Source organism: Nothoprocta perdicaria, unplaced genomic scaffold, assembly GCF_003342845.1.
Source record: "Nothoprocta perdicaria isolate Ctin4 unplaced genomic scaffold, notPer1 scaffold_269, whole genome shotgun sequence".
Taxonomy (NCBI): Eukaryota; Metazoa; Chordata; class Aves; order Tinamiformes; family Tinamidae; genus Nothoprocta; species Nothoprocta perdicaria.
The window spans coordinates 435-27,885 of NW_020455498.1; the positions used below are offsets into that span (position 1 = coordinate 435).

The 27,451-nt window shown below is 43.9% G+C and overlaps 1 protein-coding gene across 1 annotated transcript; it reads right to left on the reverse strand.

Moving 5' to 3' along the window:
- Positions 1 to 3,312: 3,312 nt before the first annotated feature.
- On the reverse strand, positions 3,313 to 25,055 carry KIAA0895 (KIAA0895 ortholog; the record flags this gene model as incomplete). Its single annotated transcript, XM_026040828.1, has 6 exons — positions 24,987 to 25,055; positions 17,450 to 17,985; positions 6,973 to 7,116; positions 5,226 to 5,358; positions 3,800 to 4,105; positions 3,313 to 3,410 (listed from the first exon to the last, which is right to left on the reverse strand). Coding segments are annotated over exons 1-6 (1,242 nt in total), but the record flags the coding sequence as incomplete, so codon positions are not given.
- Positions 25,056 to 27,451: the final 2,396 nt, after the last annotated feature.

The following is a 27,451-nucleotide window of genomic DNA, read 5'->3' on the forward strand; positions in this document are numbered from 1 at the left end:
ACCGAGGGTAAACATCGGGAGTACTACCGAGGGTAAACCTGGAAGTAGCACCGAGGATAAACCTAGAAATACCAAGATGGGTAAACCTGGAAGTACCATCGAGGGTAAACACGGAAGTAGCACCGAGGGTAAACCTGGAAATACCACGAAGCATAAACACGGAAGTTCCACCGAGGATAAAAACGGAAGTACCAGTGAGGGTAAACGTGGAAGTACCACCGAGGGTAAACGTAGAAGTACCACCGAGGGTAAGMACTGAAGTAGCACCGATGGTAAACACGGAAGTACCACCGAGGGTAAACATCGGGAGTACCACCAAGTTTAAACATGGAAGTAGCACCGAGAGTAAACCTGGAAGTAGCACCGAGGGTTAACATCGGGAGTACCACCGGGGGTAAACATGGAAGTAGCACCGAGGGTACACATGGAAGTACCACGGAGGGTAAACATCGCAGTAGAACCAAGGGTAAACCTGGAAGTAACACCGAGGGTAAACACGAAAGTACCACCGAGGGTAAACGTGGAAGAAGCACTGAGGGTAAACGCGGATGTACCACTGAGGGTAAACATGGATGTAGCACCGAGGGTAAAMATGGAAGTACAACCGAGGGTAAAYAGGGAAGTACCAATGAGGCTAAACATTGAAGTACCACCCTAACCCTAACCCTAACCCTAACGCTACCTGAAGCCTAACTCTAAACCTAACCCTAAACCTAATGCAACCCGAAGCCTAACCCTAACCCTAACCCTAACTCTAACCCTAACCCTAAACCCTATACCCAAACCCTAACGCTACCCAAAGCCTAACCCTAATCCTAAACCCTAACCCTAACCCTAACCCTAAACCTACCCGAAGACTGAACCTAACCCTAACCGTAACCCTAACCCTAACCCTAACCCAACCCTAACCCTACCCGAACCCTAACCCTAGACCTATCCCTAACCCTAACGCTAAACCCTAACCCTAACCCTAATCCTACCCGAAGCCTAACACTAACCCTAAGCCTAACGCTATCACCCTAACCCTACCCGAAGCCTAACCCTAACCCTACCCGAAGACTAACCCTAACCCTAAAACCCTAACCCTAACCCTAACCCTAAACCTAACCGAAGCCTAACCCTAACCCTAACCCTACCCGAAGCCTAACCCTAACCCTAAACCATAACCCTAACGCAACCGGAAGCCTAACCCTGACCCTAACCTTAACCCTAACCGTAACCGAAGCCTAACCCTAACCCTAACCCTAAACCTAACCCTACCCGAAGCTTAACCCCAACCCTAACCCTAACACTAAGCCCTAACCCTAAACCCTAACCCTAACCGAAGCCTAACTCTAACTTTAAACTGAAACCCTAACCCTAACCCTAACGCTACCCGAAGCCTAACCCTAACCCTAAACCCTAACCCTAACCCTACCCGAAGGCTAACCCAAACCCTAAACACTAACCCKAACCCTAACGCTACTCGAAGCCTAACACTAACCCTAACCCTAACCCTAAACCCTAACCCTAACCCTAACGCTAACTCTACCCGAAGCCTAACCCTAACCCTACCCGAAGCCTAACCCGAACACTAACCCTAAACCCTAACCCTAACCGTAAGTCCTAACCCTAAACCCTAACACTAACCCTAACCCTACCCGAAGCCTAACCCTAACCCTACCCGAAGCCTAACTCTAACCCTAAACCCTCCCCCTAACAGTAAGCCCTAACCCTAACCCTAAACCCTAACCCTACCCGAAGCCTAACCCTAACCCTAAACCCTAACCCTAAACCCTAAGCCTAACACCCTAACCCTAAATGGCCCTAACCCTAACCCTCTAACCCTAACACCCTAACCCTAACCCTAACCCTAAACCCTAACCCTCCCTAACTTGCAGTAGCCTGCAAGTAAGGGAGGAGGCTTCTAGCTGCTTCAAAGCTGTGCTGTATTGGTAGGAGCTCAGCAGMGGGGCCACGTGGYCCTCAGCCCCTCTGAAGTGAAGAGGAAGGCTGGTGTCACCACGCTCCTCATCCCAAACAAACCATGGCTGGCCRCASGGAGCTCCTGCTCTTCCTACACACGGGCYGGGACACCGCAAATGCCAGCCTGGTAGTGACAACTGTGGCAAGTGTAAATGCCATGTGTAGGCTCCTTAGTTAGGCAGCTGAGTTTCTACATGCTAAAGAGGGTCTTAAACAAACTTTCTTAAATTTTATTGCCTAAGGACCTTGTATCAAGCAGACTTGGGAGTATGTGTCAATATACTGTAGTATGTGTCTATATACTTTAGTATATTTTAGTATATTTAGTATATTTAGTATATTTAGTATATTATAAAGCTGCAGACTTATCTGAAACAGCATTTTTTTTTTCTCCAGAGTTTTCCAACTTGGTTCAGTTTGTTAAATAACTCTGCTGACCCACATGGATGTTTCTGACAGGCAAAACTTCTTAAATATGGGCTAAAAAGCCTACATCATAACGTGCCATCTCCATTCATCATCCAGGGTCAACAGCAAGGAGGAAGAAATGTTGATATACCAGCTCTGAAACCAAGCAAACCAGTACTAACTTGATTCTCATTTTATACAAGTTTGAGCTCTGTTTTATGAAATGTGGAGTCCGAGCAATCTAAAGAGATTTAGACTAGCAATCTAAAGATTGCTAAAGATAGCAGGAAGCTTCTGGCAAAACTGCGCTACTTACTAGGGATCTGAGAACTAACAAACTTGACCCAGTCTCACATTTAGAACTGAGGGTGACGGTCAGATAGAGAAAATCTAGAAGTGATGATCAGAATGGACAGAAAACATACCGCTGTGAACTTATGAATACCATGTATTCTGGAGAAAAAGAAAGTAACTGATTTTCAAAAAATATCAGATGACATAAAAGAAAGGAAAGACTGATGGAAAACCCAGTATTGGCTCTCTCTTTGGGGTGGAAGGAGATGTATTAATGTGAATTTGACTTTCTCCTAGGCCCATCTGCTTGTCCAGCACCCGTCCTGCTTGCCTGAGGGATTGCACTGTACTGCAGTGCAGGTAGTAACCCTGCTAAACCTGAAATGCCATCAAGGAAGAAAAGGAAAGCCTGAGAACTATGCCTGTAAAATCATAATCTGATAAGTGAGGAACGAGGAAAACATGGCAGGAATTTTTAGGACCTCAAAATATTTGTAGCTCCTGCTTTGTGTATGTCACATATTATACAGAACACAGATTTATCGATCAAACTGAAGCAAAGGGCAATGACTCACATAACTCCTCATGGGCAACCTTACTAAAACAAAGCAGCCACATCTTTGAGGTAGGAATGAGTCCACCCACCTTTCCAAGGGCTGTCAGAAGATGGAAATCAATGGACTCTCTGTATCTCAGGATTCGAAGGATGCCGTCCAAGTATACCTGATCCTTATTGAAACAGCCTAAGAGGAACAAGATTTATTCCAATGCATCAGTTTGTTCAAGGTCAGAGAAAGAAAATAAGCACAAAAAATGATATATGTGAATTTCTGCAGCAGCATTCCTTGTAATAAATGTGAAAGTAGGTCAAACTGAGTCTGAATTGCATACTTTTACAGCTCCCACTTTCAACAATAACAACGATCCTTTATTGGCTCAATGTGACAGTTTCAAAAATGTGCATTTTCAGCCTTATTTTCAAAAGCATAAATCCTGTTGCCTCATTTTAGAAACTGCAAAAGGGAGAAAGGGGACAATTCAAAACCTTTAGTGCAGGACAGATGCTGAACGAGCTCTGTGCACGCTTTGGCCACATCGGTGAGGCCCAGAGARGGGTAAAACAGAGACCCACCTGGCTGTGATGTGTCTGTCCACCCTCTCTTGGCTCGTACACAATAATCCCACCTCGTGTTGGGGTCCTTGACAAACTTGCCCACGTCCTGGAAAAGCTGGCTGAAGGACATCTGGCTGGCCTGGTACACCGTGTAGTAGAGCAGGGCAGCCCTCCAGAGGAAAGGGTCCTTGCGGAACAGGACGCTGTGAATGCTGGCTAGACCCTCTTCTGTGGGGTTTATTGGCTTTAACCCATGTTTTCTACGGCCGCTCCAGTTGCACCAAGGCTGGCTGTTGTTGTTAATACCCCGAAAATAATGAGTTCCTGAAAAGAAAGGAATAGGGGACTTGAATCAGTGGATGTTACTGTTCTAAAAAAAATGATAAAATACGGGAGGATATGCTAACATCTGGACTTGTGGTAGCCCTGGGCAGTGAGAAAAGTGCTATCTTTGGCCATACCTACAACAGAACTTTGCCAGAGGCAGAAAAATCGATTGGCCCTATTCTAAATGCCAACAGTGCAATAATCCCCCTGCTGAGTGCAAGTGGGTCTTCCAAAAATGTCTAAGGAATACAAGTGTTAGTAGAATTGCAGTTCCCAAATCCATGAAAAGGAGTTTTCAAAGGTGCCTTACATGTTAAATGCCTCTAGGATAGACAAGGCTTTGGGGTGAACAGAAGTAATGGGAGAGGGTTGAGTGATGCTGCTTAGAGAGCCCTCCTGCAGCCTTGGTTGCTGTCCCCTTATAAAGTGATTAACAGTGGCTCAAGGCAATCACAGTGCATACCTCTGGGATGAAATTCTGCAATGAGGCAAGTTAATCTGGTTTTGTTTCCCTTAATTAGAACAAAATACGCTGAGAAGTTTATAGAAATTTTCCATGGGGTTGGGCCAAGTGGATGCCATCTTGCCTACATGTAGGGATGGCCAAATGCATTCCCCATACTTAAAGCATGACAACGTTAGCAAGCAGTGCAGTGTGGTAGAAGGGGTTGGTAAATGAAATGGCTAGTGCTGGGGCTGGGCAATCCCACCAGGAGTGCTTCAGGGTCTTTACTGCAGCCAATTTCAGGGCTAGTCTCACAAGCAAGATGCCAGAGGGCAGCGACAGCTCCACAGCTCTGCTCTGGAGCAGAGCTTCCATGTCAGCATCATCTGAAAGGGTTATACCTGGCCTGCTCTGAGACTGCTCTGCCAGCGTGGACCTCYGAGCAGCAGGCGGGGATGGCTGGTCGCCTGGCTTTGAAAATTCGCTCCTTATCTGACCTGAAATGCTAATATAGAAGCACCCTACGAATCTTACAGCAGATGGGGAAGTGAAACAGCACTTGGACACCGTTTTCTCCTCCTCTTCAGCAGACCTACAGCACAGGTCATTGGAAGAGGGATCTCTAGGCCAGGCGCGGACGCGGGACGCRCACAGCTGCGGTCGCGCTCATACCGATCTCATGCCTCAGCATCCCTTCCAGCCAGTGCTCTCGTGCCGTGGACATGTTGATGGTGAGGGTGGGACGGCCGTTCACCACCGTCATGGAGGCTCGAGACAGCAGGTCCTCCGTGAGATGGACCACAATCTAAAGACAAGAGAGTTCAGGTAGCACAGAGCTCCCTTCTGCTTCGTGTCTTCCTCCCAAATAGGTCATTTATGCTTCGTCCCTTGCCCTTCACAGCTCTTCCCAGTTATTGGCAGATTATCCRTGTGAAACATTTCAGAATTTATTGAGATATTCTGGCCACCTGGGCTTCTGAGAAAACCGCAGAGATCTCAGCGGGACTTAGCTGGATGGTTCATAGAGCACATATGAGATGGTAAAATTGGAATATGGTAACATTAAACATACTGGGAGTGAAAGGAATCAAATGAAGTAGGGAAAAGTAGAGAAAAATTCGTTTTTTAAAATGTCTAATAATTTTGAAAATATACGTAATTTTAAAATAGTAGATAAACACACAATTTGACTGTATTATCTGCACACTTTAGAATCTAAACTATTGGTACTACTTAGCCTTATTAAAAGCTGATGTCTCTCTTCTCTTCAAGTACAGAGAATATTTATAGCATATTTTAGACCATACCATGAGGTATTAACTGTCCTGCAGAAGAAGAGGAATGCTTGATAAAGGACAGACATAGSATATTTTATGAGGGTGTAGGTTTCTGCTTCGATAAAAGCAAACAGAGATAAAACATGTAGCAAAGGGCACAGCAAAGCACAGCAAAGACCAAAAATGTAATTTTTTTCAAGCTTGCTCTTGCTTTAAACTGTAGCCTTGAAACCTCACTGTTAGAGAAGCAGGTAAAGTTTGGCACCAAACTATCAAATTGCAGTCTCCCAAAAAGCAGTGATGAGTGTAACAATCTCTCTTAACATTAATGTGTTCACTAAAGAAACCTAATTTCCTATAAACTACTTTTTTTTCTTTTATCTGTTTCGGATTCCTCTTGTTCACTCCAATCATCCCACACAAGTCTTGCACTGTGTCAGCTGGTGTTTACATTTGCAGTAACTCTGCTTTTCTACATTCAACTTCAGCTGACTTTTCCAAACAATTCTGTGTAACTTAGTCAAACTGGGCCTTTTAAATCTTGAGTAACTCAGAAATATTTGTTTTGTTTTGCTTTGTTTTTGCATACACCTCTAGAAAATAAGGTGGAAATGAGGAAAAATACAGCACTTAAACCAATTCATCAAGTCAAAGTTTTTCAGGTGTTTTTATTCACTTACGTCACCTTCATCTGTGCAATTTCAATCTCTTGGACTCCTGGTTATTTTTCTTGGCCTTCTCGTACCTTTCTTACCTTTGGTATAAGTAACGTGAGAGAAAAGAAAGGATGGCAGAACTGAGAAATAAATGGAAATGTGCTATTGCAAACAGTTAAAAAAAAAAAAAAAGGAGAGAGGAGGAAGGGTGTTGCTCTTGGGTACTTCCAGAGGAGATGAAATGAAGAATGAGCATATATGAGTCAGGAAACGGGCTCAAAGAGATGGCTGAAGTATTCGCAAGGACCTTGCATCATCTGAATTGTTCAGAAATTCAATTGGGTACAGTCTTAGAAAAATAAGATGCAAGGAATATTCTTGTAACTATGAAGGAAGGGCCTCCCAAATGGTCTCTCAGTTCCCTTGACTGTGTTAACTTCTAACGTTGAAATAAATGCTTCTTTCCTGACCTGGTGCACGACCTACCTCACCAAGGCAGCCTTCTTTCACCATGTATTTCCTGACACGGTTCCAGATGCGGCTCTTGCTCAGCAAGCTTCCTCCCGTGGCCTGCTCAAATTTCTCATAGCTTCCGTATTTCTGCAGTGTCCGTTCCATAATGTTAATGGACTAGAAAAAACAGAAGTATAATAAATGTGACTGTAGTAAGACSCCTGTGTAACCTGGCACTCTCTCTCTTTCCCTCCCTCCCCTCTCCTTCTGTTTTCCTCTCTTCTCTTTTTGTTTTTTAACTCCCTGGGAGTCACTGTGGAATTGCAGTCCTTACATGCAAGCTGACACCCTCTGCAAYCAATTTGTATAATCTTCAGACATGCATTAATGCCAAAATCCCGAAGAAAGACTCTGATTAACTCATCTTGGACCCACATACAACAGCATGACACAGACAATTCTCAGCTTAGTGAAATGACACCTATTTTCTCTATAATTTAGGGGAAAAAAGCAATTTTGGGGAAAAAAAAGATAACTGGCTTGTAAATCAGATATAAAAGGCCATAAAGCTGTTGGAAAGTTAAGTTGTTAGCATGTTTCTTTTATGGTTTTTCAACACACTTTATAAATATCATCCATTATCATCATCTTGGTATTTCGGTATATTGTGATTTAGAAATGCTGAACCATGATTCAACAGCTGTCGAACTGTGATTTTAACAAGTCTGTTTCTATCAAAATGCCTCCTTATGATTAAATCCTATGTACCATGTGTTTCAGAAAGAGCAGAAACAGCAGAAACTTTATTTGCAGAACTTCCCTTTAAGCAAAATAKGTCTTTATAACACAAACAAGGAAGGAATTTCCACTGAGTAAATAAAGCAACAACCTATCCTATGGGTTGTTGCTGGGAGAAGTCCTTTGTGGATGGAGATGCAGCACAATCCCTGCTTTATGTCGTGAGCTCTGAACCCTGAGTGTGTTGAAGAGGTTACTCAGGGAGTGTAAAACAGTCATTTCCAATAAGCTATTTCCCAACATGTTGGTTCACACCCTTAAAAGAAATACATTATAGGATATCTTCTTACCTGGCTGTAGCCCATCGAAGGAAACCGCTATATTCTCTGATATGACAACAGAAGCTCCCAGGAACCCCAGATAAAAATATTATTGACATTGCCTTACAAAATGGATACTATTGCTAGGAAAATACCACTAATAGTGATGGTGGAAATCTCGAGGACTGAATCTCTTTCTACGCTATACAGTCAATGTATCTATATACCAAGCTGATAACGCGGTTTATTTACAAATATATATTCTTATATTATCAGATTGGCTTATTGTCCATACAAAAAAAAAAAAAAAAAAAAAAAACCAGAACTGATATTTTATCTCTTATATTTATTAACAATCCTCTTTAATTTCTTTTTTTTTTATGTTGAGATTAAGCAGCCCTCACTACTTGCCACTGAAAGCCATAAATGCTAGTTCTGATGTATTCTTCAAGTCAGCTCTTTGCAGCTCTTTAACGAAAGTAATAAACTACTTGAATATCAAATGAATAATACACCTAATTTCTGGTATTTCTGGGTTTTTTTTGCCTCTTATGCTTTGTTTTAATTTGAAGGGTCTCCTGGTCAGATCTAAGAAATTTACTCAGAGGTGAAGGAAGTACCATAATTTACTACCTTAGCAGAGAAAAAACGATGATTAGCTTAAAGAAGCCAGCTGTGCTGGAGGTCACAGAATCTGGAAGCAAAGAAGCTATCTACCCCATGTCACTGCTGTAATCTTTCTTTCYTCTGCATCGCTGCTATTTTAGATATATAAAAGAAGTTCAGTGCTGTTGGGTTGATTGTTAATCCTGTTAATTTTTTGTACAGAAATATGAGTGAGGAGAACAGTACATCCATCCTAGAGACCTATCCCAATACTTACAGTGTAAATGGGATTTTGCTTCCAAGCAACTTCCCAGGTTTTACATTAGGTCTTCTGTGGATGCATGGTTGTGACTGGGACTAAGACATGGAGGTTAAGATTCTGCACCTAAGAAAGTAATGTATTTTTCTTGCAGGTTATTTGAAAATGATCTCAGACAAATGAAGCAAGCTTCTAATTTGTATCTAATTGACGTCTAATCAACTTATTAAAAGGAGAAATATACGAGGCCCTCAAGCAGGGCCTAAAGTTTCTGGACAATTGCTTTAAGCAATTTGCTTTCAGTACATTCTGGGATCAAGGGCTTAATGTAGAGAACAATCAAAGCAAAATCCAGTTTATAACCTGACAGAGAGCCTGTATATTTTCCCAAAGGATTTTTTTTTAAATCTTTTTTTTAAAAAAAAACTTGTTTTAAGAGGCTATTTAGCATGTTTTCAATGTCTTTGCAAATGCTAACATATTGCCTAACACAAAATCCTTGGTAAAAGAAGCAAATCAGCAGGCACCCGATTAATTCAACATAAGAGCTCTCTAGTTTCCTTTGCAAGGTGCCAGWTCCTTTAAGATATTAATGTCACCTAGTAGTTGTTTGGTATATCTGGTTTCACTGAACAATTAATTGCTGTYATTTGCTCACTTGAAAGACAAAGTCCCGCAATTAATCGTCTAGCATGAAATTTGTTTTCGCTGCTGTTGACATGAGATTTCAATGAAGTCCATTAAACACATGAGGCTAAGCTCTTAYTCATATTCTTTGATGCTTCAATCCCTTTGAATGCGCATCAGTAATCCCCATTGTCAAAGAAATCTGAGCACCATATTTGATCTCCAAAACCTCTTCTTTGTTCCCTTTTTATTTCTCTGGTCAATTCTCTCTCTGAGTAATAAATTCCAGAAAGATCTTCAGGTACTGAGAAGTCAGGAGGGAAGTTTTGAATGAGATTTACTAGGTTGTTCTGTCAGATGAAGTTCCCTAGTGGTTATTAAGGGACTAATTCTGTCACCATTAATAACTTCTAAGGGATCAGAGGAGTCGGCAGCAGGGAATTGAACTCCACTCCATGCAATTGAATGGGCTCCCACAGAGGCACGAGGGAATCTGCCCACCAGGAGACGGGCTGAAGCCTAAATCTTGCTGTCAAAACTCTCCTAACAACGTGCTGTGATACCTACCAGCATTATATAAAACTGCAGCGAGATGAAGCAGCAGGATGTAACAGGGCTGCCCCTGGACRAGCTGCCCTCGTGAGGCCGAAGGCTCCGGATGCCCTGCGCAGCTGCAGGCTGCTCTCGGCACAACCCCTGCCTGGGGAGACTTCGGCGCTGAAATGCAGCAGGGAATAGGAAAACTGGAGCATCCAAAAGCAGCGGCTGAATGCTCACTGGTTTTGAACGGTGCGAGTTAGGAAACCATGAAGCAACTCACCAAAAAGCTGGGAAATCGTGACTCCTGTGCTCCACTAAATTGCATGAGTGACTTCAGCTCAAATTAAAAGCTAGGGAGGCAGGCTCCTCATTTTCCTTCTTTTCTTCTRCAACGGTTGTTTTGAATGTATTTTTACTGCCAAGAAAGCACGAGAAATTTATGGCACTGGAATCTTTGCATGTGGGGGAGTGTAGGAGTAGGAGTTTGTCTTAGCTCATGTCAACTGCTGCTGAGAAAAATYACTGCTGCAATAATTTCACAACAACCTGTACTCTCCGTGTCTGGACAGGTCTCAGTGGCCTCAGAGGGATGTCATGAACATGGAGCTCAGTCTGCCCCTGCACAAACCAGGCACTAGGTCCCGTTCAGCTCCATCATGAACTGTATGGAAAAGCTTTTCCTACAACACAATGACAAAGCTTTACATGGGGAAGACACCAATAGGAAAAATGGGCATGAGATTCTGACACTGAAAGATGCTGAAAAAAAAATCAATGGAAAGAAGTATTGGGCTTAGGAATAGAAAGGATACTCCATATCCTTGAGGAAGGGTAGGAAAAATCTGGGGTGCTGACCGAAATAGAGTAGGGCTGTATGGGTTTGGGTTTGATAAAGCAGAGAACTGTTAATGCAGAGCACTGATGAAACCATTTGAGAGCAAGGAGACAGTTTCTTCTCGACATAAAGCTCATAAAAATAAGGGTATTTAAGAAGGACACATCAGCTTTATCCTGTTCTGATGTTGTCTATAGGATGATGTCTATAGGATCATGTTGTTCGTGCTACTACTATGAGGAAGACACGGCTGTAGCAGGTTCGGAGGGCGTCATCCCAGAGGACTCTGCTGCCATAGTCGGAATGCAGGTATTTTCTAAAGCACCTTCATCACAACAAGGAAATGAACACAGAGCACACATTAAACCCTCTGTTTGGCCATCAGTGACAAGAAACTTTCTTGCACTGACACCCCCCCACATCAATGGGRGCAACATGAGTTTGGGAGCTGGGAGCCGCCAGTTCCCAGCCCTTCCGTCTGCTTCCAGGCATGTTGCTGAACGCCCTCCCATCTGCCCACAGCTTCTGTAAAATGCCCTGAGACACCAGGATCAACAGCACAAGGTGAAGAGCAGGTTCTTGGAGATACATGGCCATGAAAAAGCATCTGAAAGGCCACAGACCCCACACTGCCCCCTTGCACCTCAACCCATGCACTGATGCAACTTCAGCAAGAGATGGGCAGCCCAAGGACACACTTCCCACCATGTGCCATACTGGGTAATGTATATCCTGAGGGTTCAGCCACCAGGGAGCAGATGAGGCAGGTCTGAACCCCTGCAGATGGGCAGAGTCATCACACCTGGTGTCCTCATTCCTGAGCAAGGATTCTCACCGTGAGGAACTGCGTGATGGCCACGAGCACCTTTTCCCACGGCTCTGTTTCAAAGAAAGCAGAAGGAGTCCTKGTGGTTCCTTCCAGGAGTGCCAGGTGCCAGCTGTGCAGCGGRTGCAAGGGTTGCTCCGCATCCTCCAGCACGGGCTGAGCCACTGCTCACACTCCCTGTCCCACGGGCACACAAGTCTCTGCAGGTGGCAGAGCAACCCAGCACTGAGCTCCCCAGCACTGTCCCCAACAGGGCGCATTTTGACACTTGCCACCACCACCCTGGCAAACGGTGGTACATAAGGAAAAAAGGGTTGGGTTTTTTGGATCCCAGCCACTGACTATGACGTGGAGAGCCCTCACTCAAGGTTCCCTATTTGTCTCTGAGCTGAGGTGACACACTCTGGTGTTGCAAGAACTTGCCAGGAAAGGGCAAAACCCAGGAGAGCAAGTCAGCTCTTGCCTGTCTCAGCATCCAATGGTGAACTCATCTTCCAGCTTCTCGGCTAGTGGGAAGCAAGTTAATGATCTTGTTTCTAAGGCCAACCTATAAACTTTTCAGCACCCACAAAAAACAAACAAAACTATATGTCTGTACTAGGTTACTAGTAAGGAGAATTAAATCCTGTTGCTTATTTTCCAACAAGTCTGGTTGAATTTCTCTTATGGCTATAGAATGTGGCAGAAGAAACAGTCCCAAGGCAGGCCCAGTTGAGGAGCCACAGTTTGCTCTGCAACATAACAACACAGAACCATTAGGGGCAGCAGATCTGCATTCACTTCTACTTAATTACCAGGTGTTAGGGGATTTTTTTTTTTCTTTTTAACAAACTGCTCCCAGCAAACAGTTATCTCAATCTCAAGTTACCTGTGTACAGCAATACAGGAACATTTATTTTTGCAAGTCCATCCTATCAACACGTCTATCTGTGGTATCTCTCAAGCAACTAATCTGTACTGCTGCACATAGATGACTTGGGAGGAGGCAGCTGGGTCAGAAAATGGACTCATTTAGATCCAGTTTCCTATCTTCAAAAGCAGCTATGAGGACTCAATTGAGATACGTGACACAGACAATACTTATAGGCACCCTTACATCCTCCCTGCACAGCCTCTATACACCCAAGTGAGAGGAAAGGCTTTCCAGCTGTATGCTTAAGTACCATTAAGCTGTACCAGATGGAGCTTGTTAGGCTGATCAACAGGCATAAAATGGTGGCTGCCCTCTTTTCTGGATGCCCTGGGAAAAGGGATAGGAATGAGTATATGTTTGTGAGGATAGCCTCTTTAGGCTGTGTTCTTTCAGCTTTTATTCAGAGCTTTCATTTCTTTTTCTTTCCGTATGTTTGTATTCTACGAGTAAACAGTATGTTTCAACAAGTCAAGCACGGTGATTTTTTTTTCAATGAAAAAAATGTCTTCTCTAAGTTTTAAGGAGATAAAAATTCATGCTAGTTTTGCCTTAGTTCATAAATGTCCTATAAATTAAGCCCTTGTTTCTCCTGCAGTATCACTAGAAGTGCTCTGCAAACACTTCCCAAGGAAAAGCAGTGTCCTCAGAACTGCCTTACCTGGGTAAGCCTCACAGACTTGTGTTACAAATTAACACGCTCTTATTGCTAAAGCTTAGCTTAGGAGTGAGTTTAGAATGTGTTGCTAATAAACACTGAGATGTTTTACAGTCAAATGTCCTTTATAGCCAGGGGTGCTTTCATGGATCTTCAACACATGTAGCCTATGGTGTAAACAGAATCCTACAACAGACTACATTAAATATCTTGCATTTTACTTTCCCATTTCCTGATTATTTATCTTCCATCATCTGTGGCAATCTGCTAATTGTAGACTAGTTCTATTCACCTGCTTCTTGTCATGACTTAAATTTGTGTAGTGAAAGCACTTGCAGCGTGGTATACCTGGCTTTCTTTYTTTCCCTTTCCATTTAACTTAATACTATGTTTTTGTACAAGTATGAAGGACAGAAAGTACAAATCTTTCTCCATATGAAATGAGTAAAAATGGTGTCTTTACTGCTCTTGCCTGTCGCTCAAGAAATACGGTTCTCCAGAGGCAAGTTCCTGGAAGTTGCAATTTCCTCGCTAGTTTAGGAAAAGAGCAACTGATAAGTCAGCTGCTCTGAAAATAAGAACAATTCTGCCTAAATATTACTACCTACARCATCGATACAAAGATCACAAATGCTTTAAGTCATAATAAAAACTAACAAATATAGATAAATATTTTGAGCCAGAAGGACTGCAGATAAGGAAACTTTCATAGAAACTATAACACAGCTGCTCTGAGCTTGAAATACAGCAGTGGAGAAAGAATTATTTTTGTAGCATTTGAAGTGTCAACCGAAATGAAGCTAGAAATCTGACAAGCTATTTRCTATTTCTTTAATGCTCGAGTTCTTTTCCTTAATAGCACATATTGCATGAGTCACAGAAGGAAGAACCTTATAATGCAGAAAATGGAGTAAGATGAAAGAAACAAATCAAGTACGACAAAAAGAGACTTTGGAAGTATAAATCTGAAGTGTATTAATACTGCAAAAACAGTTGCTGTATGGCTGGGAAGGTATATGGCTGTATGGAAGTGAGAATAGGATATGGTTGTGGTTGAAAAATGTTACCTCTCTAGAACTATGAGGAAAAGGCAGCACTCATGAGCCTGCACTTTAACAGCTGCAATATTGTTAATTGTTGGCAAATGAGTGCTGGTTTTTGCCTATTTTTGCTTAAAAGGCAAGGGGATTTTGTCATATGTTGCCACTGATTCCACCAAGGCAAGAAGGACAGTAAGAGGATGCAACCTGTTTTGGCTCTCAGCAGGCTGGCTTCACAAGTGGGTAAAAACACCCTTGAAGTGGTTTAAAGGCCTTTGCATTTTGTAATGGCTGTGTTTGATGTCATTTCATTCATGTGTCTTGGCAGCCACCTATAAAGTYGGAGAGAAATCTACGTGTTTCTCCTCATAAGTAAAATCTGAATGGGGGGGAAAAAAAGAGCATTGAAGACAACTGCTCATGCAACATGATGGAGTAAAACTTGGAGTAATGCTGCTTTTCCTGGATAATCGATTTGCATGAAATGAAATTCAGATTTGTGTGGAATTGAACATTTCTGGTTGCAGATTTTATGCCGGAGGAGCGAGAGCGCCCGCTGCCGGGCYGGGAGCCACCCGCGGGAACGGAGCTGCTCCCGGCGCTGTAGGAGGCTCCGGAGGGTTGATCAGTGCTTGGCGGGGGCTGAACTGCTAAGAAGGGTTTTATTGAGGCAAAGTCATCACTTAACTAAATCTTAAGAAAGAATTTATAACTTCTTGAGAGGTTTCATGAGTATCATATTTAATTTAGGTTTAACTATTTTTAACAATTTAAAAAACCCTTATTTGAAAGGGTCAAGTTACAAATCAGACTAATGCTAAGGGATTGTTCCCTACTAATAAGGGTGACTGCTTATTTTGAAGGAGTGGGCTCTTTCCTCAGTAGGAGGTTAAATTACTGACAGGCTTGCTCCATAAAATCATCATGCATAAAATCATTTTTAAGTCCCTGCCACCTCATATTGAATGGGATAATTTGCATTGAATGCCATTTGACAGACAAGCTGTTGCTGACTTGCAGTAATCTATCATTAATATTGCTAACATTACTGTAAAAAAACTGCAGCAAACTTTTCTACATGCTCTAGTCAAGGAGTAATTTGATTTGGTGTCAGTATGATTTATTGGGTTGTTTAGAAGAACAGGAGCTAAATCTTAGAACAGAACAGAACAGGTGCTTTGCTTTCCTAAGGCAAACATCATCTTAAAAACCCAGCAACTGAGTTAACATAGGTAGGTAGGTAGGTAGGTAGGTAGATAAATGTAGATATATTTCAGTGTGGAAACACAGAATCACTCTTATGATATAGTGACCGAATAGGTATGAGTGCCTGCATGCTTGGGATTTGAAAATAAATACCTGATCCTTCCCAAGTTGAGAGGCAGTCATTAGAACCCCCAGTAAACTTAATTTGGAATATCTTTTGTATCAAGCATTTGGGGGGCGGAGGGGTGTTGAAATGAAATAATCATAGACCAAGAATGGAAACCTTTGGAATGCACAATAAGTTCTGAGGTTAAGTATCACTTAAAGCAAGAGGTTCCCTGTTTTAAACAATCTTGTCAGATCTAATGGTTTAGAAAGACCCTATTAAAAATGTGGGAGGAGAATTGTTTCTTATATAGATAACACCAAACTTTTTTTTTTTTTTTTTTTATTCAGCCTAGGAAGCCAGGTTGATTGCAGAGAATATGAACTATTCTATGAAATCATTTATATTAAAAATGATTTTCAGAAATGAGGTTCAGAGAGGAACCTCATGAGGTTCAACAAGGACACGTGCAGGGTCCTGCACCTGGGGAGGAATAACCCCAGGCACCAGTACAGATTAGGGGTCGACCTGCTGGAATGCAGCTCCACGGAGAGGGACCTGGGAGTCCTGGTGGACACCAAGTTAACCATGAGTGAGCAGTGTGCCCTTGTGGCCAAGAAGGCCAATGGGATCCTGGCCTGCATCAGAAGGAGCGTTGCCAGCAGGTCAAGGGAGGGGATCCTGCCCCTCTCCTCAGCTCTGGTGAGGACGCACCTGGAGTACTGGGTGCAGTTCTGGGCTCCCCAGTATAAGAGGGACGTGGAGCTCCTAGAGAGGGTCCAGTGGAGAGCTGGTCCAGCTACAAAGATGATTAAGGGACTGGAACATCTCTCGTATGAGGAGACACTGAGTGAACTGGGCCTGTTCAGCTTGGAGAAGAGAAGGCTGAGAGGGGATCTTATTAACATCTATAAATACATGAAGGGAGAATGCAAGGAGGAAGGGGACAAGCTGTTTCCACTGGTGGCCAACGATAGGATGAGGGGTAATGGCCATAAGCTGGAGCACAGAAAGTTCCGTCTCCAGGCGAGGAGGAACTTCATTCCTGTGAGGGTGACAGAGCCCTGGAACAGGCTGCCCAGGGAGGTTGTGAGTCTCCTTGTCTGGAGGTCTTCCAAACCCACCTGGATGCCGCCCTGTGCCCCATGCTCTGGGTGTCCCTGCTGGAGCAGGAAGGTTGGACTAGATGATCTCTAGAGGTTCCTTCCAACCTCAATCATCCTGTGATTCAGTGAAAAAATATTTTTAAGTTTTATCTGTCTCCAGAATGGCATTTTGGTCAGGATCAGGCCACACAGCACTGAGGTGATGCTTGACTGAGCTTAATGCTATGCAAATATTCTTCCAAAGTTGATCAAACCAAGTAAAATCAGCATATGTTCATCTGATAACCATAACTTCAAGGCAATCAAGGCCTTTTTAACAAATCACTGTGTCTCCAAGAGGATTGGCAGTATTTCTATATTGCTTTTTTTCCTATTTACTGAAGCCTATTTATACATTGTATTTCTCCTATATGAGACTCTGTTTTATTGCCTTTGGAGCTTTCTTGCATTACATTGTTTCAGGTAATCAGTTATGAGAAATTATGTCTTTATCTTACAAAAGAATCTCATAAACATTTGGAAAGCTTTCACTTTAACAACAGCAAAAAAAAAACCCTTTAAATTCTGCTGTTTTATCGTTGATGCTTTTCTTAAGCAGTACATGAGAAAGATGAGGTGAAATAGTTTTGCACCTTAAAATGAAAAAATAATAAATAAAGCAAAATACCTCTATGAGCATAGCAGAAAAACCAAAACCTAGGTTATGAGAGGAGGGGAAAAATGGAAAGCATACCTGCTTAAGGAATCTGTCAGATGCCTGGCTGTGCTTGGCTAACACATTTGGCAGTGCAGGGTTCGCATATTCAAACTGAGGGTTGTACGTGAAATCTGACTTGAAGAACTTCACCTTCTCTTTCTCCACGTTGGCAGGCTTGATGGCAGTGAGCAAACAGAGCTTCTGCCCGGAGCCGTCTCCTGCCTTCCCACGGGATTGCTTAGGCCTCGCCTGGTTGGGATGCCTCTTAGTCCTGCTCCTGGGCGGGGGCGGCGGCGCGGCGCTGCTGCCTGCAAACCTCAGGGTGCCGCAGCCCGGTGGGGCCCCTCTCTGCTTCTTCGGGAGAGCAGGGGGCTGCCGGGGAGCCTGGTGTTTTTTCTCTTCTTGGCTCTGCAGAAGGACGTTGTAGCTACTGGTTCCTGTGGTGAAAATGTCCTTGAGAACGCCAGCGGCCACGGGCTGGGAATGGTTTTCATTGCTGATGTTCAGCTTGTGTTCCTTTGGGCTCAGGACTGATTTCTTGGAGAGCTCTTGCTTAGGCCAGTGAAGTTGTTCTGCATTAAAAGAGGAAAAAGGTGGAAACAAATCTGTTTTTTCTAAAGAGCAATGGAAAGTTAAGATCCCAAAGAGCAACAAAAATGAAACGCAGAATTTGACTAGAAATAACTTGGTGTGACATGTGGAAGTGTGTGTGTGTATACACATCAGCTTTAAACAAATTAGATCGGGCTTTTGAAACCCAGCTAAACAAGTATTCTGGGTTTGCAAGTCCATGTGTAAGTGCACAACTTGTGTGAGCGCACTCAGTTTGCAGCTGTGAGCTAACTTGCTTAAAAGGAGATTCCTCTGCATGGCTTTATAAGYGCTCACAGTCACACGGACATCTTCRGTTTTTAGTTTCAAGCAACRCCCGCGTGATCTTCGYCATGCAATGAATGCCTCTGCATGGATAAAGGATGGCTTAAAAACAAGGAAACGGTGTAGAAATACATGGACTGTACAGGAATTGAAATTCCTTGGGCACCTGTGCTGGGATATAAGCGGCCTGGAGTGGCCTCGTCTGTAAAATCTGATTCACAGAACTTGCTCTCAGGAAGGGTGAGGGCACCCAGAATGGTATTGCCATTGCACAGTTTGTAACTGCAGAAATAAGRAAGTTAAGGGGCTTCAGTGTTCTGCATTTACTCCTTAATACAGAGAGAAAGTTATATTTAAAAAGAGAGGTGGGAGAGAAGAAGGGAAATAGAAAAGAGATCAGTTAGTTACAAGTACATCTCTAAAATCTGCGACCACACTGCCACTGCATTTGCCCAAAGCTCCACCGTAATGGCCCGTCTAAGGAAAATACTTGAGAAGAAACACCATGAACTAAGCTGAATGYGAGAAGCCTTCAGCAGGAACGTAAGTGGAGGAAGTCTCTGCTCTTGCCCTGACCCCTGGGATAGGGAGGCAGGTCCCTGGCACACAGCCTAAGACACTGAGGATGAGAAGTGTGGTCACCGTTTGGATAGCTTGTTGGAGGGACCTGACCCCTACTCCTGGTCCTAACCTTCCACCCCCTGTCCCATTAAATAGTTGTGGTGAGAGAGACAATGGCATAAATAAAGCCTGCCGCAGGGAAATAATTCCTGCTTCTGCATCTAAAATTAAAGTATTCACGGAATGAGAGAGATGGGCAGAGATTAATTAAAAGCCCCCATGGGGATGCTAACTTCAGCCCACAGTTTTATACAGCTGAGCTGTAATTACTTTACGTGMAGTAATTGCATTCTGAAAGGGACATTAGAAAGAGTTTATTACGGGCCTCCAAGGCTCTCCCTGCCCCTCCAGCTCTCATGCCCATGCAGTACAGCAGAGTTGCTGCCAACGAGCTCTCACACCAAGCAGTGCCCACAGCCCCTGCTAAATACCTGTTTCCCCATCGCTCCGGTTCCTGAGCGGGCAGCCCAGAGCCCTCTGAGTCCCGTGTGCAGGAGGGGGTTGTTCTTTGTGCCCAGGAGAGCCCGAATCTGCAGCTGCCTTAAGGAGCTTGCCACTCTGCAGCAGACGTAACCTGCCGCCACAGAGCAGGGGTGTCCTGAGCCTCCTGCCACCTAAGCGGGGGTGCTCTGAGGTGCATTTGTGCTGGAAGCCTGGAATCTACGGATCATTGAGCAGATTTTAGACTGTCAGCTCCTGCTTCCAGAGTGTCCACAAAGATCACGTAACCGCAGTTCCAAATCTGCTGATTAGCAATGTGAACCTCCCTACTTTGCAAAACAGAAGAGGTGAGGCAGTGCCAAAGCAAAACAGCATCAAACTCCTGAGGCTGTTATTCCCATATATTTGTTGGGGCACTCATACTGATTAAAAATACTTATCCTGTATCCTGAGCTATGTATCTCATCCTTGACCTTAGTGGATGAAAAAAGAAAAAAGCACTGTTGTTTATTGTTGTTTATAACAATAACAGTTGTTTATTCCCGAGCCCAGTGAGGAGCTGTTTGCTGTTGAGCACTTACTCAGCTGAAGGCCCCTTAGGCTGAAATGGCTGTAGGCTTATTGGAAACACAGCTGCCTTTCACCTGCCAAAACTCAACTGCACAAGCAGGGTCATATTTGTCTTARGTTGTCAAACCCAACCCTTGATGGCTCTAAAAGCCTCCGGGGAATTGTTCCCAAATCCACATAATGTTCCCAAACACTGCTGTTGGTGCTCAGCCTCCCCTTGGCGGATGGCTGGCCGCACAAATGGCAAGTGTGGGCTCCCGTGCTGGCTGGGAAGTGCCTCGCTCCCTGCCCGCTTCCCGCTTAGTGACTCTAAGCTAGGTCCAACAGACCAGCCTTTTGCCTCCTGCTTGCAGGGATTGGTTCTCTTCAACTGCTGCTTCTACRAGGCACAGTGTACATCACTTGGGTCTCAATATGTGTCACTGCGTGGATATTAAGATCAGCTTTACGTGTAGCTGTTAGCAGGGTAAGTGCTATTATAACAGCATCTTCTGGGGACAAAAGTCCCTGCACTGCAGATCTTCCACAGAGGAGTTGCTGGATCAACTTGTGTGTGGTTTGAACCATTAGATGGCAAGYGTGAGATGTACAACAGGTAAACTGGGTAAACTGCCCGCACTATATTGCCTATAACTTAGGTGCAACACACTTGTGAGCTGCTTAGAACAGCGTAAAGTGGTGCCTTTCCTGGCAGGTATTCCCATGCTTGTCCCATCTCGCTGCTGGTTCCTGCCTAGGTCTCGTCCCACCCCTCTATGAGGGCACCAAATGTTTGCACAGCTACAGGTCCAGCCGTGAACCAGCCTTGGAAATGGATCTGACCTGAAACCAGTYCAGCCAGAGGTGGCGATCGGGGGCCAAGGACAGGCACCAATTCTATCTTCAGCAATTCCACTTTAAACAGCTTATAGAATTAAGATTTTTTTTTCCTTTCCACAGACTTAACTCCCCACACTATTATTTTACTGAAGTCAATGAGCTGTTGTTTCCCTCGGATATTCAGAGGGAGAGGCCTCCCTCTACCGCATTCTCCTCCTTCCTAACCTCTGTCCTCTTGCTGAGGAAGGTCCCTCTGGAGCTCTTTGCTCTATTGCTGCAGTCTGCATTAATTTTATGCCTTATTTTTTCCACTAGCACAGCCATAACACCAGTTACGGAGTTTTTAGTAACCCTACTTCACATTTGCTCTTTCCTTACACTCTGCACACTGCAACTGTCAATAGATTAGATGGGACGGACAAACTTTCCCAGCTAATGTTCTAATAAGGAACAGCCTTTGCAGACTCTCCATCCTTTCCAAGAGAAAACAGTTATTTTTAAATCATTTCTAATGTATTTGAAATTTCAATGTGCTTAGTCTTGCAGCTGCTAAAGGTGCAAACTAAGAGCCCTTTCCCACTGGTAAGATCAGCATCAGCATTAGCAAGGGCTTAAATAACTAGGGTACCAAACAGTCACCACATCTGTAAGCTCGAGTGCTGTTTAAATACCACTTAATTACTCAAAGTTAAATTAAAGAGGACCACAAGCACTATTATGGACCTGAAGTGCTATAYGAGGATGAATCTCTTATTGTATAGAATGGATTGGCATGAAAAAAACTGACAAACTCAAGGCATGAAGCCTACATAAATGACAAAGCTAATCTTGATCCTCCTCTAAACATCCTTAGCTCCTGCAGAAAGAATGCTGAAAATGCAAATCCATCAGCTGCTGGCTGGGGTAAGCTGCCATTGGAGTGGTTTTTTGTGCCAATTGTGCCAACTTTTTAAATTTGTCATCTCCTGCACAGGGAATATTTAAGACAGAGACTCAAGCTCTCCAAGCTGTAAGTTTTGCTTTCATTCAGAACCTGCTTTTGAGTTAACAAAATTAAGTCACGAGTCACTCTTTTGTTCTGCAGTGCTTAATTTCTAAGTGCAAAAATGTCTCTCTTCCCAAAGTAAGAGCCAAGGAACGATTTTTGTGCAAGTATGCCATATGGCATGGCAGAAAGGTCTACCCTCAGGCACTTTAGACCCACTCAAGTAATTTTGCTCCTGCTCATGGTTACAAAGGCTGCTTTCTGTAGCTCATCATTAGGGTATTTTGATACAACTATTTAATGAGAGGTGTGTGACCCTGTGCCCCGTGCTCTGGGTGTCCCAGCTGGAGCAGGGGGTTGGACTGGATGATCCCTAGAGGTCCCTTCCAACTTCAACCATTCTGTGACTCACAGACTATAGCTGTACAGCATTAACCAGATCCTCCCCATTGATCTCACTTCCGAACACTCGAAAGTCACAAAACGTTAAGTCCTTCCACACAGCAAAACCCTAGCCTGTCCTSCAGCACTGCCCAGCCTGTCCACTTCCATTTATTTGCATCGTCTTCCTCTGTGCAACAGCACAGCAACAAAAACACAGCTCTTGGGAGAGKCTGATAAAATGGGACGCCAAGTGATGTGCCAGATCTAGGAGCAGGAGGTGAGGAGGTGGAAATAAGGAGAGGCAGAAGATGGGCCTGTGCCCATTTTGATACCAACGAGRCACTGAAGGAGGAGACATGCCCAGAGGCAGCTCCTCTCCTGTCTGCTAATGGACCCCACATCAGGACAAGAGCAGCTCCCTGTCAGGGATGATGATTTCCATCAGGAAATCGGCTGGAGCTCACACTTACTCCACACTTACTCCACACTGCAGCTACAACTAACTACACTGCAGCCTGTCACAGAATTAGGCAAAATGCCACCTGCTTGATTTTGTTGTAACTATGGGGATCTTGTTGCTACAGCCAAGTTTTACACAGGGCAACTTTATTTATATACATGCAGCTATTTCTGTGCCTCTGCAGCACTGGAGAAAGGAACAGACACCAAGACTGACAGAAAGGATATGTGGGCGCTGCAAATTGTAATTCCTCACCAGCAGAGTATTTTGCATGTCGGAGTTGTACTCTCCTTATGCAGCTGCTTTGAACCTTGCAGCACCACAGAAACRACCACGTGCTGTCAGAGCCTAGCACCTGGAAAGCAGACCTGTTAAATTTTGTATTGAGTTCAGGAACACACCGGTTTACGTCTTTCAGAAACTGATRCATTGAGCTGTTTTCATTATCTTAATAATGCATTTAGTAAGAGCCAAATCTTAAAATTTTCTGCGGATTTTGGTGAATGTTTTGGAGAAAAAGAACTTCTTCTCCACCTCTCTTGATGGTACTCTTCGTACCATCCAGACAGCTTCTCAAATGCTTGTTCCATAGGTGGCAAAAGGAGAATAGATGATAGTTATTTGGTGCATAGTTGGGTCTCTCCACGCAGCTATCCCTGATGTAGAGAGCTCTCGTGGCTTCCGACCATCTGTCACTCCCATGAAATGACCTTTTTTGCCCAGCAGGCAAATCCTTTCTCAGCTACAGGTATGGTACCTGCAGCACTTGGCAAGGATTTTTTGGAGAATTTCCTCCCAGKACAGGAATATAATGATAATGAGAAGGAAATAAAAGGATGTGTCAAGACTCTTCGCAAATGCATGATTATGTTGAAGAAATTTATCTTTCAAATGCAGGTAATATAAACAGACTGGCAATTAAGTGTAGTTGTTCACTAGCTCCGGACTGTATGATTTGTGTGTGCAAAGGGCCACAGAACCAGCATTTTGCCACAAACCTTGTTACAGAGAAGGCCGTGTAGGAGCTGTCTTACAGGTGCTCCAGGCTTATGTTTGTGGAGTAACAGAAGCAGCTGACCAGCTGATCTAGCAGCAACTATAAAACATTATAAGCACTTTCAATGTTTGCAAACACTCAGGGGTTTTGAAAAGAAAGTGCCAGGCAACCTGAATCGTACAGCACTGTTGATCACGCCTAAAAATGGTTTAGTTGTAGAATTAGCCAGTGCACTCCTGTAAAGACACTAGCACTGAGCTGTTTCCCATTTTTCATGGTAAATTTATTAAATAGAAACCTATCATATTGAAAACTACAAAATGTAACTCAATTTTCATTTGTTTTTCTGGAAGGTCTACTCTTTGGTTTCTTCCTGTAATATTACACCTGGCATTCAACTTTAATTTTGAGCTCCAAAACCAAAGGCAAATTTCAATTCAGAAAAAAAGACTTGTCTGAGTCATAAACTGCCAGTGTTTATGTGCAGCTCTCTGATAAATCCAGCATTTACGAGACWGATTTTTTAAAATGGCAGTATATTATGATTACATCTTTCAGCATTATTTTTAGACTGCAATTTTTTTGTATGTTTGTTTGTTTGTTTTCCCTTTGAAATCCAAATGATACTCAAGATGTAAGTTTCCTACCACAAGAGAAAAATAAAAGCTGGACTGCAAGCGCTTTCTTCCAAGCAGCTGAAATAGGCCATAGCTCCAAATTCAGGATATCCAAATGAAATGGCACATGAACACAGTCGTAACTAGCAAAAGTGAAGTCCTGACCCTCGTGAAATGGAGTAGCAGCCTCCCAGTGACCCAGCAGCCTCAGGACACAGCCACGAAACACGAGTCTCAGGCTGCACCTTGCTCTAGGGCAGCACTGGCTTGCTCGGGAATACCCGACTGCATGACCTGCACCTGATTCAGCACTGAGATTGACTGAAAATAAGGGGTTTTATGTTTACGTTTTCTGCTGGACATCCATGCTTAGGAACGSCATCACCCCAGTGCATGAACTTTGCTGCTGCACCCCTTGGGATATACCAGAGCCAACAAACCCGTAAGGTCCACRCAAACATGGAATAGGAAATAAGCTGCTCGGGAAGAGTCCCTGTAAAATAAAAATCTAATAAGGATTGTGCAGGTACAGCAGGCCGTCTCCGTCACGTCTCTTCGGGATGGATTCCATCACAGGAAAACAACGCGGGCTGGGCGCTGCGCAAGGCGAGATGTCTGCTTTAAATGAGGAAAACAACTGAGAGGGATGCAAAGAGTTTCGCAGCAGTAATTTGAGAAGCCCAATGCATGTATTCCCATATATACATACARCATATGCATACAGGACGTACACATACTGCGGGGGAGAAGGGGTCGCGCGGCGCTGCCTCAGGCCGCGCCCGTTGGCGGCGGGCGACACTCACCGGTGACGCGGATGGACTCGAGCATTCCTGCGGCGGGACGGCCAGGATTTCATGGGTGCTTCTTAGGGATATCCACAAATACGCAGTCACCTCCCCGCCGCCGTGCAGGGAAAGGGCGGCAGGCGGGCGCGCAGCGCCCGTCCCTGTCCCCYCGAGGACTACAACTCCCAGCGTGCCGTGCGCCGCTGGCGCCCGCGCGCGGCGCGGCGGGCGGGGCGATGGGCATGCTGGGAGTTGTAGTACAGCTGTGTGCCCAAAGAGCGTGGCTACAATCCGAGAAGGTGGTGGTAGCGGTGGTTGTTGTTGTTGTTGTTGTTGTTATTTTCATGCCTTAGAGACTGAAAGTCCATAGGTGACACCTCTCCGGTGGTTCGAGGAAGACGTTCCTACATCCTACCTAGAAAAGCTTCACTGACCTTCATGACTGCTTCCTAGGGATGCCTGCAAGTACAAAATCTGCTCAGCGAGTGGCTGCACTTGCCTTGCAAAGTGCTGGTCACAAACTTGTCTTTACTGACCTCTCACTCCTCACAGGCCATAATTAAAAACAAACAAAGCCCTTCATAGCACATATTTCAGCTGTACTTACTACTGCCTCACATACCATCAATGACAGGGACTCTGGAGACCAACAAAGACTACTCTTTTTCTCAGAGTCTCCTAATGCAAGAGCTAATACTGAAACACGGCTTTACCTGGCTGAAAAACTGGATGTCCTTTATAACTTGGATTCTTTGAAGTGCAGAAAAGATACATGCTCTATCAACATATCTAAATTCAACCGCAAAATAACCTCTGAAGTACTTTGCTAACACTGTACTACCTGGAACCCGCTGGCTTGTCTCCAAGTCTCAAATTGCAGGAACAGAATAAATGGTTCTTAAAGAGAGATACAGCTACCACTGACAGGTTCGTGTTTGCTTCATGTTAGATGGCAATTACAGACAAAAATCAGAAAAAAAAAAGAAACAGTGAATCACTTTGAGCAGTGTAAGCAATGAGTGTAGCTCATAGAGAAAGGAGAGGTGGTTGCTACAAGGTGAAGTCAGTATGCCATTTGAGCATAACTCCCCACTAGTTTTTGCTGTGTACACCTTAAATTTCCATCTAAGAGATGAGATTTTATTCATGCTTGGAAACGATAGCAATGAAGTTGATAGCTCCAGCTTCTGARAAACACGCACAATTGAGTTTCATTTATACACTACTATCTCCTCCCATTACTTCCTACCATTAGATGCACCTCCACGTTTCCTGTCTTTTACCCACTTCTCTCTGGTGTCTGCGAGACCTTTTCCACCACGTTCAATTACCCTTGAATCCACTGCTTTTTTCTCCCCRTTGTTTCTTTCCTAGCCAGCCCTCTTCCTTCCCAGGATGGCTTGAGGTTTTTGCAAGGGCAGTGCAAGCAGGAGGATGACAAACACGGTCACGGTCGCAGAGGACACCAAGGAGCAGTGCTAAAAGACCCCGGCCCCTGTTCTCTGTATTGGCTCGGAGCAAGCTGTGCCATGTTTGCTGATTAAAAGTACAGTGTAGATAAGCTGAGTAAAGAAAAAGATCTACTGAATGTGAAAAGAACACTAGATGGATATTTAATGTCCTTCTAAAAGGACTAATCTCAAAGGCACTTTAGTATGCAAGACTCTCCAAGTGGACAGCAAGAGATTAGCCACCCCATCATTATTCCTGGAAGCTGGCAGTGCAACTGTCAAGGATGGTATCCTAACAAGGTGAAGGGACAAGAGAACAAACAGCCAAGTCTAGCAAATAGCCACAGTCTGGAGTACATCCTAAATAATATAATTCCACAATGCAAATAAGATCTACATCTTGGTATCACTTATTAATCACTAGGAGACAGAATTAAAACTGATGGGTGCAACTGGAATGTTAAAGCTCTGCTTTAAGACAGTATGGCTTCCAGAGATAATTCTGCATTTACCTGGTCAAAAATACTGTAATTATTTGCATGCTGAAATATATAGCATCAAAAATCTTTGCAGCATGCAGAACCTAGAAGAACAGCGATATGATCTCGTAATCTGTCTCAAGCTAATGCTGTAAAATTCAGATACACACACACGTATATATATACACACATTTGGATTTTATATGTGTGCATGTGCTTGGTTTAATGACTGTTTTTTTTCCCTCTCATGTTCTCAATGATGTCTTGCCTTTCTTCCACCTTCCTGTGCCAAAAAACAAAGAATCACCAAGGAACAAGGAAAGCTGAGAAAAAGCCCATTTAAAATAACATGTACTTCACACAACTTGGCATAACTTTGGAGCTGGCAGAGTGGCAAGGTTATCCTCCCCTCTGTGATTTGATGACCACTAGCTGGCCGAATACTTTCTGACCAAGCAATTTCATTGACAAAGTGACTCCAACTGACTTTCCTTCCATATGTATCTTTTTCTAGAAGAGTCGCCTCAAGTGCCTGTGACATTGCTGACTGTTT